General features: G+C 44.5%; 1 protein-coding gene across 6 annotated transcripts in view; it reads left to right on the top strand.

The window, feature by feature from the left end:
- Window positions 1-8,454: 8,454 nt before the first annotated feature.
- Window positions 8,455-15,525, top strand: part of LOC102567351 (glutathione hydrolase-like YwrD proenzyme) — a 50,960-nt gene continuing 43,889 nt past the window's right edge. For 2 of the 6 annotated variants that reach the window (XM_059731026.1, XM_059731023.1), the window contains exons 1-2: window positions 8,517-8,624; window positions 9,795-9,926. In XM_059731026.1, the coding sequence (XP_059587009.1) occupies window positions 9,830-9,926 (97 nt within the window). In that variant the 5' untranslated portion in view covers window positions 8,517-8,624; window positions 9,795-9,829. Of the gene's footprint in view, window positions 8,625-8,925; window positions 9,690-9,794; window positions 9,927-10,812; window positions 10,888-10,977; window positions 11,080-15,525 lie in introns of those variants that run through there. The other 4 variants (XM_019491814.2, XM_059731027.1, XM_014602855.3 and 1 more) reach the window with 4 other exon arrangements.

The following is a 15,525-nucleotide window of genomic DNA, read 5'->3' as shown; positions in this document are numbered from 1 at the left end:
GTTAAAAAATGTGTTATTAAACCTATGTGCTCAGTCTCAGAGCTCTTTTTTTTATTTTATTTTTTTGCATTTAGACCTTACACAGGTCAAATTTTAATCCCTTCCCACACTGAGTTGCATACCAAAGCACAACACTGGGAGACAATCAAAGTCTTAATTTGTCTTAAGTCACTTTTAGCAAGTGACAGTTCCCTTTTTGCTAAGAGATTAACAATGAAGAATTTTAATTCAAACATTAACCAAGTTTCCTTCCAAGACATCAGACTCCTTGCCACCAGGAGTTGGATGTCTAAGGAATATTGCAATCTACACTAGATGGCCATCATTTCAAATGCCTTCCTGCCTTTTCACAATAGCCAAATCCTCTGCACTACAATCCAGAAGCACAAGTACCAGAGAAGCCACTCATGGTGCTCTACACAATCCAAAGATGCCCTTAGGTAGAGGATCTCTGAGTGGTGTGGTCTGTGCAGATGTGCTTTGTACCAGCAGTGGAACATGGCAGCTTTACAGGGTGAAAACGTTCCCATCCAACTTTAGCAATGTGACTGCCCATTGATATACAACAGCTCTGCTTGTCCAGCCTTTTGCTTCTCCAAAGCAGAGAGCAGAGCTGATAGGTCCTACTGTAATGCAAGTACTAAATAAATGTAAACAATAACAGTAATAGATATAATGATTGTAATAGCTAATAATTAATTTTTAGTAATAGCGGTGATGGTATTGGATGCACATCTTTCCCCAGTGATGTAAATAATGTGACTCCCTTTATTGTCTAAGGTGGGAAAGAGCAGGCTCCTGGCTGTCTGAGTAAAGGATGCAACTCCAGCTTCAGTTTTCATATTTGATTTATGGCCCTTACTTATGTTAATTTCAGTGGGCCTGCTTGAGGAGTAATGTTCCCTCTGCCTGTGTAAGGCCATTGAAATCTGTCAAATCAGAATAATATGAACTGCTTCAGGTGAAAGCTTGATGCCCTTGACTCACTGTAGTATCTACTCCCCTGATAGAACCCATTCTACCACACAGATGTGTTATCTCCCACAGTGCTGCCTAGGAGATATTAGAAACTAGGCAAGCACTGAAGATTCAGTTAGGAAGTCTGACTGGCAATTGGTAATTGTATGTTCCTAATATGATTACTGTTGCCTTAACTAAAACATTAATGTGTTTACATATATGACAGGAAAGAGAAGTTGCCTTCTGGAACCTTTTTCTTACTGAAAACATATAGAAATCTTAGAATTGTGACTAAAATAGTTATAATGACTTGAGGTAGGCGCAAGAAAATTCCATTTATAGAAGGGACCTTAGGAACCATTATTACTGTGTTTATGTAATATGGGAAACGTCATTCAGCTTCTTCCCTAAACAGTCTCCATGGACCAGCTCTCTCTCAGCATAACACAGCCATAAAGAGAGATTGTTTTGCAAGAAACAGAACAATTGGCAAAGAAAAGCTGGACTGAGCCCCAATGAAGTAAAACCAAAGACACCAACAGATCAGTATGTTGTAATGTTGAACTTTTAATAAGACCCAGATGTGTATAGGAAAGAATAGCAACAGAATGAAGAGCCAGCTGAGCTGACCACCCAATCCCTGCTCATTGCTATGTTGAAACTTGGGAAACACAAGGTTTACTCTGCGTTTGTTGAAACAATAACTGGAAATAGATAACTAAATGGAGGTAATGCACACTATCAATTGCCAGTATGAAAATCTGGATGTGAATACTATTATCATGTAATGATATTTTGATGTAAGCTATCAATATTTTACTGACTTAAGATATAGGGCAGTGATTTAGAACCAAGATGCTGCCTGGACTGCTTTTCAAGAGTGATCCAGGTTGCCACACAATATTAGGACTGTTAGGTGTGCAAACATTATTCACAAGATAAACTTAGAGTTTTCACATAAGAATGCATGGTGTAAAAACATTTTGACCTGCTATGATTTTTCTGAGTTCTTTGCAATAGAACTCGCTCTATTATTTTTCTGTAGTCAAAAAATGAGTGAAACTAAATTGGCATTTACTGAGGGTGTCTTGAGTCTAACAAAAAATATTTTTAATCTAGGAGGGGTGCCTTGAGTCTAAAAAAGATTGAGAGCCACTGATATAGGGAAACAGGGCAGCCTTGTTTTGAAAAAAGTGACTATACATATATTTGTAGTTTCAAATAGCAAAATAGTATCAAAATAAATAAAGATGTGTATTTGGTTTGAGTTAGCACCTAGGCAAGTCCTAAGAGTGTTTGCCAGACATGGCTGTCTTTGGGGGGTGGGGAGTCAGGGAGGGGGTGCGGTGGTGCGGTCACACCCTCCTTATACTATCAAAATTTGGATACAATCTGGCTGGTAAGGAACAATAATTTACATATAGTGTACAAATTATGTAAACTAGAAAAGCCAATGGAAACAATAATACATTAAACATTCTAATAAAATAAGGCATACTTGGAAGACAAATGATTCCTGGACAGTTTTATAGAGTTTTTAGGATTTGCAAATGAAAACAGTTCCTCTTGGTTCACATTAACTAGTAGGGCTGTGCGAAATGGCACTGTTCTGTTTCGACTTGCATTTCGACAGAAAAACGTTTTGTTTCAAATTTTGTTTTGATTTGAAAACGCTGTTCCGTTTCGTTGAAACAGTGTTGCTGTTTTGATGATGTTTCAATGTTTCGCCCATAGGCTACAATGGGGAAGCTCGAAACAGCTGATAACTTTGTAATTTCTGGCCTGATTTGGATGAAATGTGCAGGAATGGTAGCCCCTTCTGAGGGCATGAAGCCTGCCGTGTTTCAAGGAGATAGGTGCAGGGGGTTGGGGGAAACTGCACCTCAAGCTGCAGACAAGCAAAACTGGTGACATGGGTGACACTGTGTGTTAAGGCGCAGCAGGGTGAAAGCTGCAGACTTGCTAGCCCCTGCTGAGGCCATGAAGCTTGCCAGCTTTCAAGGAGATAGATGTAGGGGCTTCTGGGTTCTGGGGCCCTGCACCTCTGGCTGCTGACAAACAAAATTTGTGATATGGTTGCTTGTGGGACTGTGTCTGTCTTGGGGCATAGCAGGGTGAAAACTGCAGGCCTGATGGGCCCTGCTGTGGCCATGAAGTCTGCCAGCTGTCAAGGAGATCAGTGCAGGGGGGGGTCTGGGTTCTGTGACCCTGCACCGCAAGCTGCAGACAAGCAAAACTCGTGACATGGGTGGGTGACACTGTGTGTGTGTTAAAGTGCGCCCTCACTCAACTGACACCAAGGCAGAAAGCAGGGCAGTTCAAACAATGCTGCCTTTTATTCAGTTTTTCCATGCCTCCCCCAGAGCACTGGGATTGGAAGGGACCTCAGGAAAGGATGAGAGTCACTGGCCAGCTACACAGTCCTCCTTCTGCCCTTGAGAGGACTCCTTCCACCTCTTCCCCCTCCCTCTCCTTACTTTAGTTTTTGTTTCCCTGCAGGCAAGCCCAGCTTGAGCTTCAAAACTCAAAACGTTTTAAAAATGTCAACACGTTTTGACTTGCCTCGTTTTGTTTTGAGGCTATTTCGAAGCTCTCGGTTTCATTTCGATTTTGCTGTTTCGAACTCAAAACAAGTCGAAACAGCATTGAATCGAAACTGCCAGCAAAATTTCTCACAGCCCTATTAAATAGTATGGTACAGCTTTTTTACATAATTCTGGTGAATCAAATTGCGCATGTACCAGGTACAGCTAATCAATTAGCAAAAATTGTGGTCGCTTTGCATTGTAGTGTCTGATTCATCATTGCATTAGTCCAGTTGCCTGCAGAAGAAGAAAGAGGTTAATTGAACGACAGATGCTTGTGCAGCATTGATTACTTTTATTCACACTAAGATAAGGAGGGCCCCTATAAAGAGATAGAGGCACACGGCCAGAAAGGAACTGTATGCAAAATGAGTTGATCAGGTACAGGATGTCTGTGTCAAATTGCATTAAGTCATTAAAGGGAAAAGTGCTAATAGAAACTGGCTTTTATTTCTATTCATCATGTTACCACATTGTATCATTTTTTACTTCTTACCACTGTTATTTACAGGTAATCTGCTTTCAAACCCTGACAGGTCAACCAATATAAAGAAGTACCGGATGAGAAATGTGATCAAAACTGAGGTAAAACTAGTAGAAAATCACAGTAGAGTTTTAAGTCCCTGAACTGCCTTACACATTGATGTAAAACAGGTAATTCCATTAAAGCTAGCAGAGAAACAGTGGTGTAGAACTGGTATAAGCAAAAACAGAAACAAACCCCAAATTATGTTGGATAATCTGAGTTTATAGTAACAAAACAGGATCGGCCTAGAGGAGAATGAAAGTCTGAGCTTAGCAATGTTTGTAGCAAGTGTGATAGAGTTCAGGGGCTTTTGGCCTGCAATTTTTTAACTCTAGGAGGTGACATTGCAGATGGCATTGTGCATGCATCATATTTTTTTAAAATCTTTTTCTCATGACCTAACTCAACTGGAACTGCTTTGGTGACACTGGGAAGCAGCAAAGATTGCATGGGTCCAGGAGCATTTGTTTGTTTTTTTTTACAGGAAACATCCTTATGAGAAACTGCAAGTCCCTGCAAGGCAGCTAGAAGCTGTTTTTCATTCTGGCTTCCATAGTGGGTTTCCCTTGGCAAACTTGTGTCTGGTGGTGCCAACATTGTTGGCTTCCACAGAGTTTGCTGTATGGAAGTCTGCAGACCTTTTTTTTTTTTTTTTTTTTTTTTGGGGGGGGGGGGGAGTTGGGCCATTGAACATGAGTTATTTTTTCCATCCTTGGACTTGAAAGGTTGACTTTGATGTTTAGTCTGTGATTTCTGAAACTGTGCTGCACAAGGCAAGTCTATTTCCAGGAAAGACTATTAGAAACTCATGTTTTTATTAACCCTTGTGCAATTTCATGAAATTCTTGGTCAGAGGATGCAGATATTAATCAAAGCTCCAAATACATCTTGTATCCTAATTACTAATTAAATGGAGCAGTTTTTAAAATGATGATATTCATTACATTTCAGGATTGCACCCAGGGTTTTTGCTTTACACCATGCTAAATCCATCACAGCAAATTAAGTGGGTTAAGTATGTCTCTCACCACGCTCAAAATAATCACATACACTGCTCTGTGTATCTAGGGGAAACATGGTACACCTGTGTGAAGGCCTGTCATTGTACCAGAGTGAACTTTTGTGAGCTGCTGAAAGCCTGGATCTTCCACCGACTTCAGGAGGGGGACCAGCTTTCCCCAAGAGACACACTTTGCAAACTGTTTTTATTTAGCCTTTAGTCAGACCAACTTCTGCTGGCTTTGGTGAGGACCACATAAGGGACTCAAGATCCGCTGCTATGGGAATTTTCAGTTATTTGGTTTGTAAGTTGGTCAATCAAAACAAAAGGTACAATAGATCTGATTCTTCCCTCTCCATGATAGAGTTAGACCAATGAAGACCTAGTCAGAGCAACTATATAATGCACTGGGGCTGATGTAGTTTTATGAATCCTCCAACAGAAACCCAGGGTGTATGGCCCCCATGGCCCCCAAACACCTGCAGACTTGTGCCAGTCCATCTGGACACACTGGGTTTGTGAGATAGCCAGAGTACTGGTTCTGGGAGTTGGGTTAGGTACACTTTTCTGGTCTTGTTAATATGTCTCCTCACATAGCCATATTTCTAAGGGCAGGGGAGTAAATTTGTCCACATAACTCTGATTGCTGTCCCTGTTTCTTTTAGAGTCTCTGCCATTTCTGTATGTCTCCATCTGGCTCTATGGATGCCTGGGCAATTCTTTCTGGGAGCCCTAAGCTCTTCCTTTCTGTATCATAGCCTGAACATATTCTAATGACATTACCCATGCTCCTGTAATGACATTATCTCTGGGTCTGTGATGTATCCATTTCCATGCTCAAATAGCAGAAGTCACTGTGAATTTTGTCTATGACTTCAATGGGAGACATTTGGAGGAAGAATCTAGTCGTGTGTGTGTGTGTGTGTGTGTGTGTGTGTGTGTGTGTGTGTGTGTGTGCGTGTGTGCGCATGCATGTGTGTGTGTGTAATGTGTATAGGCTTAATGGATACGGCTTTGGAAAGCAATATGCTCATTAGCTAAGCCAAACATTTTATTCTTGGTGAGATATTTACAACAACAAAACCAGCAGGCAGAAAAACAACTGAAGGAACTCTTGCAGACTGAACAGTGCTCTCAGTGTGGGGTATTCAATAAACAGACAGTTAGGTAGGTGCAAACAGTCTCCATGGCTTTCTGCAGCCTGTCTGTTCCCTCTCATAGCAAGAAGAGTCCCATATTGTAGTTTTAACTGGACTTTTATTCAGTGTTTGCAGTCAGTGTGATAGAGCCAAAGTACTTGTACAGTTGGTGAATGGTGCATATAATTTGGGTCCCACCGGTGGTACACTACAATGGGAGCATTCATGGACACACAGTATAAAATTACCATAGACTGAGCATAAACCATTTTACAGGCTATGGTACGGCTTTTCCACAGCTGTGAATGTTGGCATGAAGGGAAGGGAAAAAGTTCTGCCTACCAGCCTATTTACCACCAGTGACTCAAAGGCAAATGCCTCAATCAAATTCTTGTCAGGATCCTTCTAAACATCCCACTCCAGATGAAGATGGAAGACGCTGACCTTAAAAACAATTCTGCCATTTCTCCCCTGCTCCCCATCCCTTTACCAGCACTGCAGAAGGCCAGCTTATTCACTCTGACTCCTCCTACTTCACTTCTATATTCTTAGCTACCGACCTAAACTGATTTAGCAACTTAATTTAAATGTTTATTTATGCTTGGTCTTTTTGTTTGGGTTTCGCTGCAGCCAACCCTTAAGTGTGGGTTTAGTTATGCTTGCCTGTCAGCAGTAATGGATTAAGGCTAGCTAGTATCCAGACTGAGCTAAATAGCAAAACTCCAAACTAACAGACTTTTTTCCAGAGAGAGGAGACAGATTTCCTAAAAGGATTCTTCCTTTCTGCCCTAATTCAGTCTTTCTCAATCTGGAGATCATTTGAAACATGGGAGTAGGATTAGTCAATCCATTGAGTGAAGCATCATCTCCAACTGCTTCATGAGGGCTATGTCAAAGAGAATGTGATGGCTGTAGTCACCTTTGGATTTGCATTACAGTGCCTGTGTCTTTCAGCTGTATGCTCCTGGCAGTTGTGCAGTCACACAGGAAGTAACACTTGCTGACGTGATGCAAGGAGGTGTTAGACTCCTTTTTACTTTCCATTTGTGCATATGTGGTTAGTGGTGTGGAGAGTGAGGGGCCAGACAGTGAGGGGCCTCTGTCCCAGAGAAAAAATAGTAGAAAGGACAGTACAATCAAATTTCAGAAGACATAACTGCTGCTGCACTAACTTGTTTGTGGGATGGTTACAACCTGTGAACTACATGACGGGTTATTTAAGAAATGGCAGGTACAGACTAAGGAAATCCTCTAGATCATAGAATCATAGAAAATTGGGGTTGGAAGGGACCTCAGGCAGTCATCTAGTCCAACCCCTTGCCCAAAGAAGGACTGTCCCCATTGCTATCAACTATAGGCCAAACAACTGTGGATATGTCTGTTGCACAATTCACTGCCATGTAGCTCATTTCAAATTAAGTTGATATCCCTAACTCAGCTGCTAGAAGCAGTTTGGGTAAGTCCTAAGGAGGGGAAATTAGCCTGGGCATGTTGTATCAATGGGAACATCCAGATGAGCGTGGAAGTGCAGTATTTGGTGCTGTATGCGCTGCACATGCATACATTCCCCATGCTACTAATTTGCAGCGGTGATCCCAGTGTCAAAAAATCCATGCCTTAAAACAGTGGGGTGGTGCATGTGGCAGCAGCGTGCACTACCGGAAACTGGAGCCTGGCTGGCCAGTTATGCTCTGGCTGCCAGCCAGGCCCTGTGCCGCTGGCCCTCAGCACCCCACGTAAGGCTGCTGGGGCTAGCCCAGGTGCAGAGTCCACCTTTTCTTTGGCAATTGTGGAATGATGTTGTAGCTACGACAATCCAGGAAAGGATTTTTGCCACCGATGTCTTTAATTGGACCAACTGCCTGGTTGGGATAGATGCTTTTCCTTAGATGTGAAGGATGCAGTGCATTCAGGAGCTTGTCCAAGTCCACCTCAACTAGCTACATGTTGCGATAAAAGATACACTCATAGCTTCCTTGGCTAGCAGTGATCCCTGCTAGATGCTACTAACCGGGAAGTCTTATGGCAGCACGACTTCTCTCCATGATCTGGTTTAATCTGCGGAGTACTAATGTGTGCTGCTTTTCTCCTAATACCAAGGTCACCGGGACGGGCCACTCGCTTGGCCGTGACCTCTTCCCCTGGGCGTCCGCCCACGCTCCCACTTTTGCGCCGAGCCGCGGCTGCTCCGGCCGGCCCACGGGAATCCCCGTGTTGTCGCGGGCTCGGGGGGCCCCGGCCCCGGCCCCGGCCCCGGCCCCCTCCGGCGGGGCGCGGCTGCACCGGGCGGCTCGGGCGCGCACGGCCCCGCCTGCCCCGCGCCGGGGGAGCCCGCCGTGACGTCAGGCTGCCCCGCGCCCTCGGCCTCGGCCTCGGCCCCGGCACGTGACCCGCCGCCTGCTCCTCGCCGGCAGGTGGGTGCGCGGGCGCTGCAGGGGCCGGGGCCGGGACCGGGGCCGGCTGTTTGCAAAGCAGCGAGCGGGAAAGGCCTCGGGCCGCGGCGGCTGCGTCCCGCCTGCCCCGCATCGGCGGGCCCGGGCTGCAGCGCCTCTGCAGCAACGTGCGGCTGTGGGCGCAGCGAGCCCGGCCGCAGCCGCCGCTGCTGTCCCGTGCCCGGCGCTGGGGCCCGGCAGGCCTGGGCTGCCTGCAGGACGCTCGCACCGGCGCTGCTGGCGAACCGCTACACGCCCCCAGACCTGTCTGTCCCGCAGCCCCGGGGGCAGCTCGGAGCTGTGCGGCCCCCCCCCCCAGTGCTCGGCGCGGGTGCTGAGGTGGCAGCAAGAACTAGCGCTGCTTGGTGCCAAACCCTGCACCCAGGAGGGCCTGGATAGGATGGTTGTGACAGTGTCCAGCCCAGGGCCCTACTTGGCAGAGGCCTTATTTTATTGCGCTTTCTGCTTGATTTGCTCAAAGCGAGATAAGAAACATCCTCAGGACATTGATCGAGGTCTGGAGCATCCTAGGTCAATCTGCTGTAAACAAAATGCCTGTAAAGAAAAGGGTATTTAAAACCCTGGTACTGCCCCTGCTTCACCACACCTGCCATCTCCTTCCTTTGGGGAATGGGAAGGCCTGCCTCTGCTTTGCCAGTTGATTACAACTTGAATGAATTCACTGACTTGAGCTCAAGTAGTCTGGACTCTTGAAGCTTTTTTTAAAGGGTTAAATTGACTTGGTGACAAGAACTTGACCAGGTGCATGCCTAGCCAAATCAGCTCTGCAGCTGGAAACCAGCTTGGAGTTAAGCAAGGGCAGTTTGCAGCCTAAGTATTTGCTAGAAAGAGAATATAATAAAGCCATTTTGAGAAAATTGTAAGCTGTTCACAGATGTGTCTCGGAGAAAAGGAGGTGATATACACAGAATTAATTTTACGTGATCTCATTCATTCAGTCTTCATTGCAGTGCCCTGGATGCGGCTGTGCAGAGCTAAGGAAATGTATTAGGGAAGTTTACTGTTACAATCTGTAAATTGAAGCAGGTGAGAATGAGGTACTGAGATTATGCTCCTAATATAGGTGCCCTGAGTGATAAAGACTGAATACAGGTAGTTTCATGCAGTCTTTCATATGTCTTTTTTTTTCAGGTTTCTTGCAACATAGGTGCCTTGGCTTGGAAAAGATGTCCCAGCTTAAATTCTGTTCTCGGAGATCCCCAGTGATTTGTACTGGTGGTTGCGTTGCATCAAATCAGACGCTTGCAACAAATATTGGTCTTGGTAATTTTGTTCTCACTCTCTTACTTAAATATAAAAAAGTACATCTGATATTTTAAGAGATGTAGACAACGGTATGTTTATTAGTTATCAAAATCCACGTTTTAAATTGTGACTGTGAGTGTAGTAGTTAAGCAATTTTCAACATCAGAAGTGCTGTGTACTTGTCACTCTTTGTATTTGTTACTCTTGGCTTCTGCTGGACCTCTGTACGGTTGAGCCATGTGACAATCCAAGCTTGTACTTTCTGTAGTTATTGCATGTGCAGTTGTGGGACTGGAGTATTTTGCAAGAGGTTTCAGGTTGCTATAAGTCCTGATCTTCCTCTTGCTGAATGATGTTGCTACCCTTGAAGTTGGTGAGAGTTTTGGTATAGATTTAGTGGGAATAGGACTAGGCCCAATGTTCCATTACAACAGAACCCAGCCCATTCAGGCCTCTTCTGTTTAAAATACTTGTTTAAGTGCCTAACGTTCAGAAAATAAAAAGGACACAAGGAAGTCTGCATAAGCATGTCCCTGGTTATTCTTAGTAGGTACTCAGAGCAAAAGTTTGTTTTCCTGCTTGTGCCATTTCCACTTAGGATTTAAAAGAGATTGTTTGTGTAAGAAGCTAGAGGTGACTCCTTTTATTGGAAAGAGGGAAAAGGCTGAACTAAAAGTACTTCCTTCCTGCCACCCCACTTAGAGAAGGAACACGTCAGTAGAGAAGGTGGTCCATTAGGTATTCAAACGTAATGCAGTAAGTATGTAAAAGTGCCTAGAAATAGGATCCATTTTTCCACCCTTGTGAATCAGGCTCAGGATCCATTCCTGAATGTTTCACAGAGAAGGGATATAGGGAAGGCTGAAGAAGGAAGTCATGTCAAAAGTGGCTCTGTGTATTGCAGAAGTTGAAGCCATAATGGAGACCCGTTATCCCACAGGCTTTGTGCATGCTACTAGGGAACGCAGGTGGAAGGCAGGTAATTGTGTGGGTTGAGCTTCTTATGGGACAAACTGGGAGAGTTCTGTGAAGAAAGTGAGAAATAAAAGGGGATAACATTTTTCTCTAGGAGAAAGCTGGAAACTATTGACTTCTCCCTCACAATTTTGCAGTCTCCAGAGGACAATACCAAGTCGATGGTTAACCTAGATGTCTTCTGTGACAAAACCTGGTAACATGCACGACGCTCCCTGTATCTTGTGTAACCTTTGTTCTGTTCTTGACATTTACTATTCAGATAAGAGTCTATGACAGATGTAGGCTCACATAAACATTATTTTAAGAGTTACTCATTAATACCATCATGAGTCCAGGGAAAAAAAAGTAGATATAAAACAAAGTAGGTATTACCTATGTTCAAAAAGAGAGGTGATCTGAGGGAACTCTTTAGGTGGGGCATCTGCTTTTCTATGGAGATCATCAAGCTAGACTTAATTTTACTCTGTCTAGAAAAAACAAATTCTGTAAGTGACCTAAGTCAGGTCTTGACTCAGCTTCTCCCTGAATATGATTTCTGTTAAAAAATACCATCATAGAAATGTGTTACCTCTAAGAACTGGGCCAAGGGCTGAACTAGTTTAAGTTTGGTCTCAACCAGTAAATAGCTCTTAACCCTAGAGAGAAGATGGTTACTCCATCTCCCTGCTGTGACATGGAAGCAGATGGGGAAGGTGAACTCTACTAGCCTATTTCCATTTACATGGGTTCTCATTTTATACCCATCACTGGTGTCTGACAGTCTGTGCCTTAGTTGCTGGAATACATATTAACCTGGGAAATAAAAAGACTTAATTTTCCATTTTCACACTCCAGTTTTAAGAAAAAGCCTTCCTGATCCTTTGTGACTGTTTAGAATGTAGTCTGTACCTGCTTATCCTCTTGTGGTTCTTATAGTGTATCACTTTTCCATTGGTCAACTTTTCTTACAAACTTCTTTATTCTTCCATGGTGCCCTGTACAAGTGGGACACTTTCCTTAGAGTTGCTTTGTAAAATTAAATATTTTGCCCTATTTTGAAATGCATTTCTACTTTGAGGTTTGTAGGAAACTGTCAACTGATTGAAGTTAGGCAGGTGGCTGGCAGGAAATGCTGATATTTACATAGAAAAAATAAATTAGATTATTCACTTTACATAGGCTATATATATGCATAGACTATATCTTTTAAAATTAAATGTTCTGCTTATAGTGATTACATAAACTAACACATTTGTTTCCTCTAATGTTGCTTAGATTATAAACTTTCGTGGCAGCAACTGTTTTGCTATTCTAGATGTACCACACCTGAAGTAAAGCAGCCTTACTTCTCATTACAATCTCTAGGTGCTATTTGAAGACAAATAACATTTTTTCTTGGCGTTCATAGGTTTCATTGAAGACAAATAACTTTTTTTATTGGCTTATACTTCAGTTAGGGGAAAATGGTGGGGGAGAGAAGAGGGTTACATTTAGAGGCTACTCATTTGTGTGTATGTGTAATAAGTACACTTTCTAAGACTTAAAGTTTATTACAACTTTTTTGTCAAATATGTGTGTGTGTGTGTGCGTGTGAACAGTTAGGATAATTTTCTAGATCTTTATGGATAGTTGGTGACAAAGTTGCTCATAGGCTTCACCACTGATAACACCATCTAGCTGCACCTATAATTTTAACAGCTCTCTTGTCTGATGTAATATAATCTTTCTCATCTTATTTGATGTGATAGAATGAGACAGATATTGCAAAGGCAGGAAACAAAATGTTCTTATTTCCTTTTAAGCAAGGGAAACCTGTATGTGAAGCTGGCTTACTTTTTTTTTTTAACTAGATAGATTCTAAATTAGGAGAACGGTTAAGTTCCTTGTATCCCTTGGGTGAAACGTCAGTGATTTTTTTGTGTGTGAATTTTCTAGCCCTTCTCAGGCTGATCATTTTAATTGCAAACATATGTCTTTATAACATTCATTGTGATACTATAAACATTAGTAATTTTGTAGCAATATATTATGCCATGCCATTGAATGTGTCTCTTCACAGAAATTTTTCTGCTGGTCTTCAGTGCCCTTGCCTTCCTGATTCAGAAAAGGTAGAAGGGGGCCCACAAAAGACAACCTGGGCGACACTGATCATCGCCTACTGGAATTCACCATCCAGCGCAGGGTGTCAAGGGCCTGCAGCAAGGCAGTAGCCCTTGACTTCAAGAGGGCCAACTTCAATGAGCTGAGGAGATTGGTAGGAGAGGCACTGGGGTCCTGGAGAGTAGGGGAACTGGGGGCCCAAGATGAGTGGTCATTCCTTAAGGAGATGATACTCAGAGCCCAAGGGGTGACAATCCCAATGAGAAAGGGGGCAAGAGTGCTCAAAAGCCCCCCTGGCTCACCAGGGGCATTTGGGAATGCCTGCTAGCCAAAAGGAGGCATACACCCAGTGGAAGGGAGGGGCTATCACCAAAAAGGAGTATACCTCCATTGCTTGGGTCTGTAGGGGGGCTGTTAGGAAAGCTAAGGCAGATATGGAACTAGGGCTAGCATCAAGGATCAAGGACAACAAAAAGTCCTTTTTTAAATACTTAGGGAATATGAAGAAGGAACCAGGTAATGTGGGGCCCCTGCAAGATACGCTAGGTAATCTGGTGGTTGCACCAGAGGAAAAAGCAGACCTTTAACAAATTATTTGCTTCCATTTTTTTTGTGCAGGGACCGGGACTCCTCCACCAAGATTTGGGACGGACTCAGGAGAGACTCCGCCAGGCCTAGGGTCAGGGAGGACCGAGTTAGGGAACTTCTGGAGGGGCTGGATGTGTTCAAATCAGCAGGTCCAGATGCTCTCCACCCCAGGGTGTCAAGGGAATTGGCAGGGGTTATTGCGGGGCCCCTGGCATGGCTTTACGAGCACTCGTTGTGCTCTGGCCAGGTGCTGGACGACTGGAAGAGGGCCAGTGTGGTCCCCATTTTCAAAAAAGGGAGGAGGGAGGACCTGGGCAACTATAGGCCCGTTAGCCTTACTTTGATCCTGGGGAAGCTCTTTGAGAAGATTATCAGGGAGCACATCTGTGAAGGGCCAGCAGCGGGGATGATGCTCAGGGGCAATCAGCGTGATTTCATTAAGGGCAGGTCCTGTTAGACCAACTTGATTGCCTTCTACAATCAGGTCACAAAATCATGGGACGCAGGTGTCACGGTGGATGTAGTCTTTCTGGACTTCAGGAAGGCCTTTGACACTGTCTCCTACCCCATGCTCATTAAAAAGCTAGGCAACTGTGGCATTGATGCCTACACAGTCAGATGGATAACAAATTGGCTGAGGGGCAGCACTCAGAGAGTGGTGGTGGATGGGTCATATTCGACCTGGGGGGATGTGAGCAGCGGAGTCCCCCAGGGCTCGGTCCTTGGGCCTGCACTTTTCAATTTCTTTATTAGCGACTTGGACGAGGGGGTGAAAAGCACCCTGTTTAAATTCGCGGACGACACCAAGATTTGGGGTGAGGTGGGCATGCCAGAAGAAAGGGACAGGATACAGCTGGACCTGGACAGATTACAGGGGTGGGCAAATGAGAATAGGATGGGATTCAATACTGACAAGTGCAGGGTACTGCACTTGGGCAGTAAGAACCAGCAGCATACCTGTAGGCTGGGGAACTCTCTTCTTAAAAGCACAGTGGGAGAAAGATCTTGGAGTCATTATCAATTCCAAGATGAACATGGGCTGCCAGTGTGAAGACACGGTCAGTAGGGCTAACCGCACCTTGTCGTGCATCCACAGATGCATCACAAGTAGGGCCAAGGAGGTGATCCTCCCCCTCTATGTGACACTGGTCAGGCCACAGTTGGAGTACTGCATCCAGTTCTGGGTGCAGCACTTCAGGAGGGATGTGGACAGCATTGAGAGGGTCCAAAGGAGGGGCACTCACATGATCTGGGGAGAGCAGGGCAGACCCTATGAGGAGAGGGTACGGGACCTTAACCTGTTCAGCCTTCACAAGAGAAGGCTGAGAGGGGACCTGGTGGCTGTCTATACTAGAGGGGACCAGCAGGGAATGGGAGAGACCTTGTTTCCCTGAGCACCTCCTGGAGTAACGGCCATAAGTTGTTAGAGAGTAGGTTCAGACTAGACATTAGAAGGCATTACTTCACAGTCAGGGCAGCTAGGATCTGGAACCAACTTCCAAGGGAAGTGGTGATGGCTCCTACCTTGGGGGTCTTTAAGAGGAGACTTGACAATTACTTAGCTGGGGTCATTTGAGCCCAGTTTTCTCTCCTGCCCAGGGCAGGGGGTCAGACTAAAAGATCTGCAAGGTCCTTTCCGACCCTACATCTATGAATCTGAATCTATGAATTTCTTCTAGTGAATTGCCATACGTAAAAACTCCTGCAAAGTCCTGGAAGAATGAGAACAAGAAGCTGTTCTTTGTTCCATTTTTTTCTTGGGCAAAATCCTGCCCACGTTGAAGTTAGCAGCAAAACAATTCCCATTCATCTTAAGGGTCAGCCCTTCATCACATGTACTGTCCTGTTTCTGATGGATTGTCCTTAAATCTTTCTCAATTTTTCTCTCCTTCCCCCTCCCCCCACTCCTCTATGTATGAGGATTCTCACACTTGTTTTGCTTTAGACACTGTTTTCTAGTGTTTCTGCCTTT

The sequence above is a fragment of the Alligator mississippiensis genome, chromosome 7 (genome assembly GCF_030867095.1).
Source record: "Alligator mississippiensis isolate rAllMis1 chromosome 7, rAllMis1, whole genome shotgun sequence".
Lineage (NCBI taxonomy): Eukaryota > Metazoa > Chordata > Crocodylia > Alligatoridae > Alligator > Alligator mississippiensis.
The sequence above is the reverse complement of the archived record's forward strand: the minus strand, read 5'-3'. Positions and strand labels throughout refer to the sequence as shown.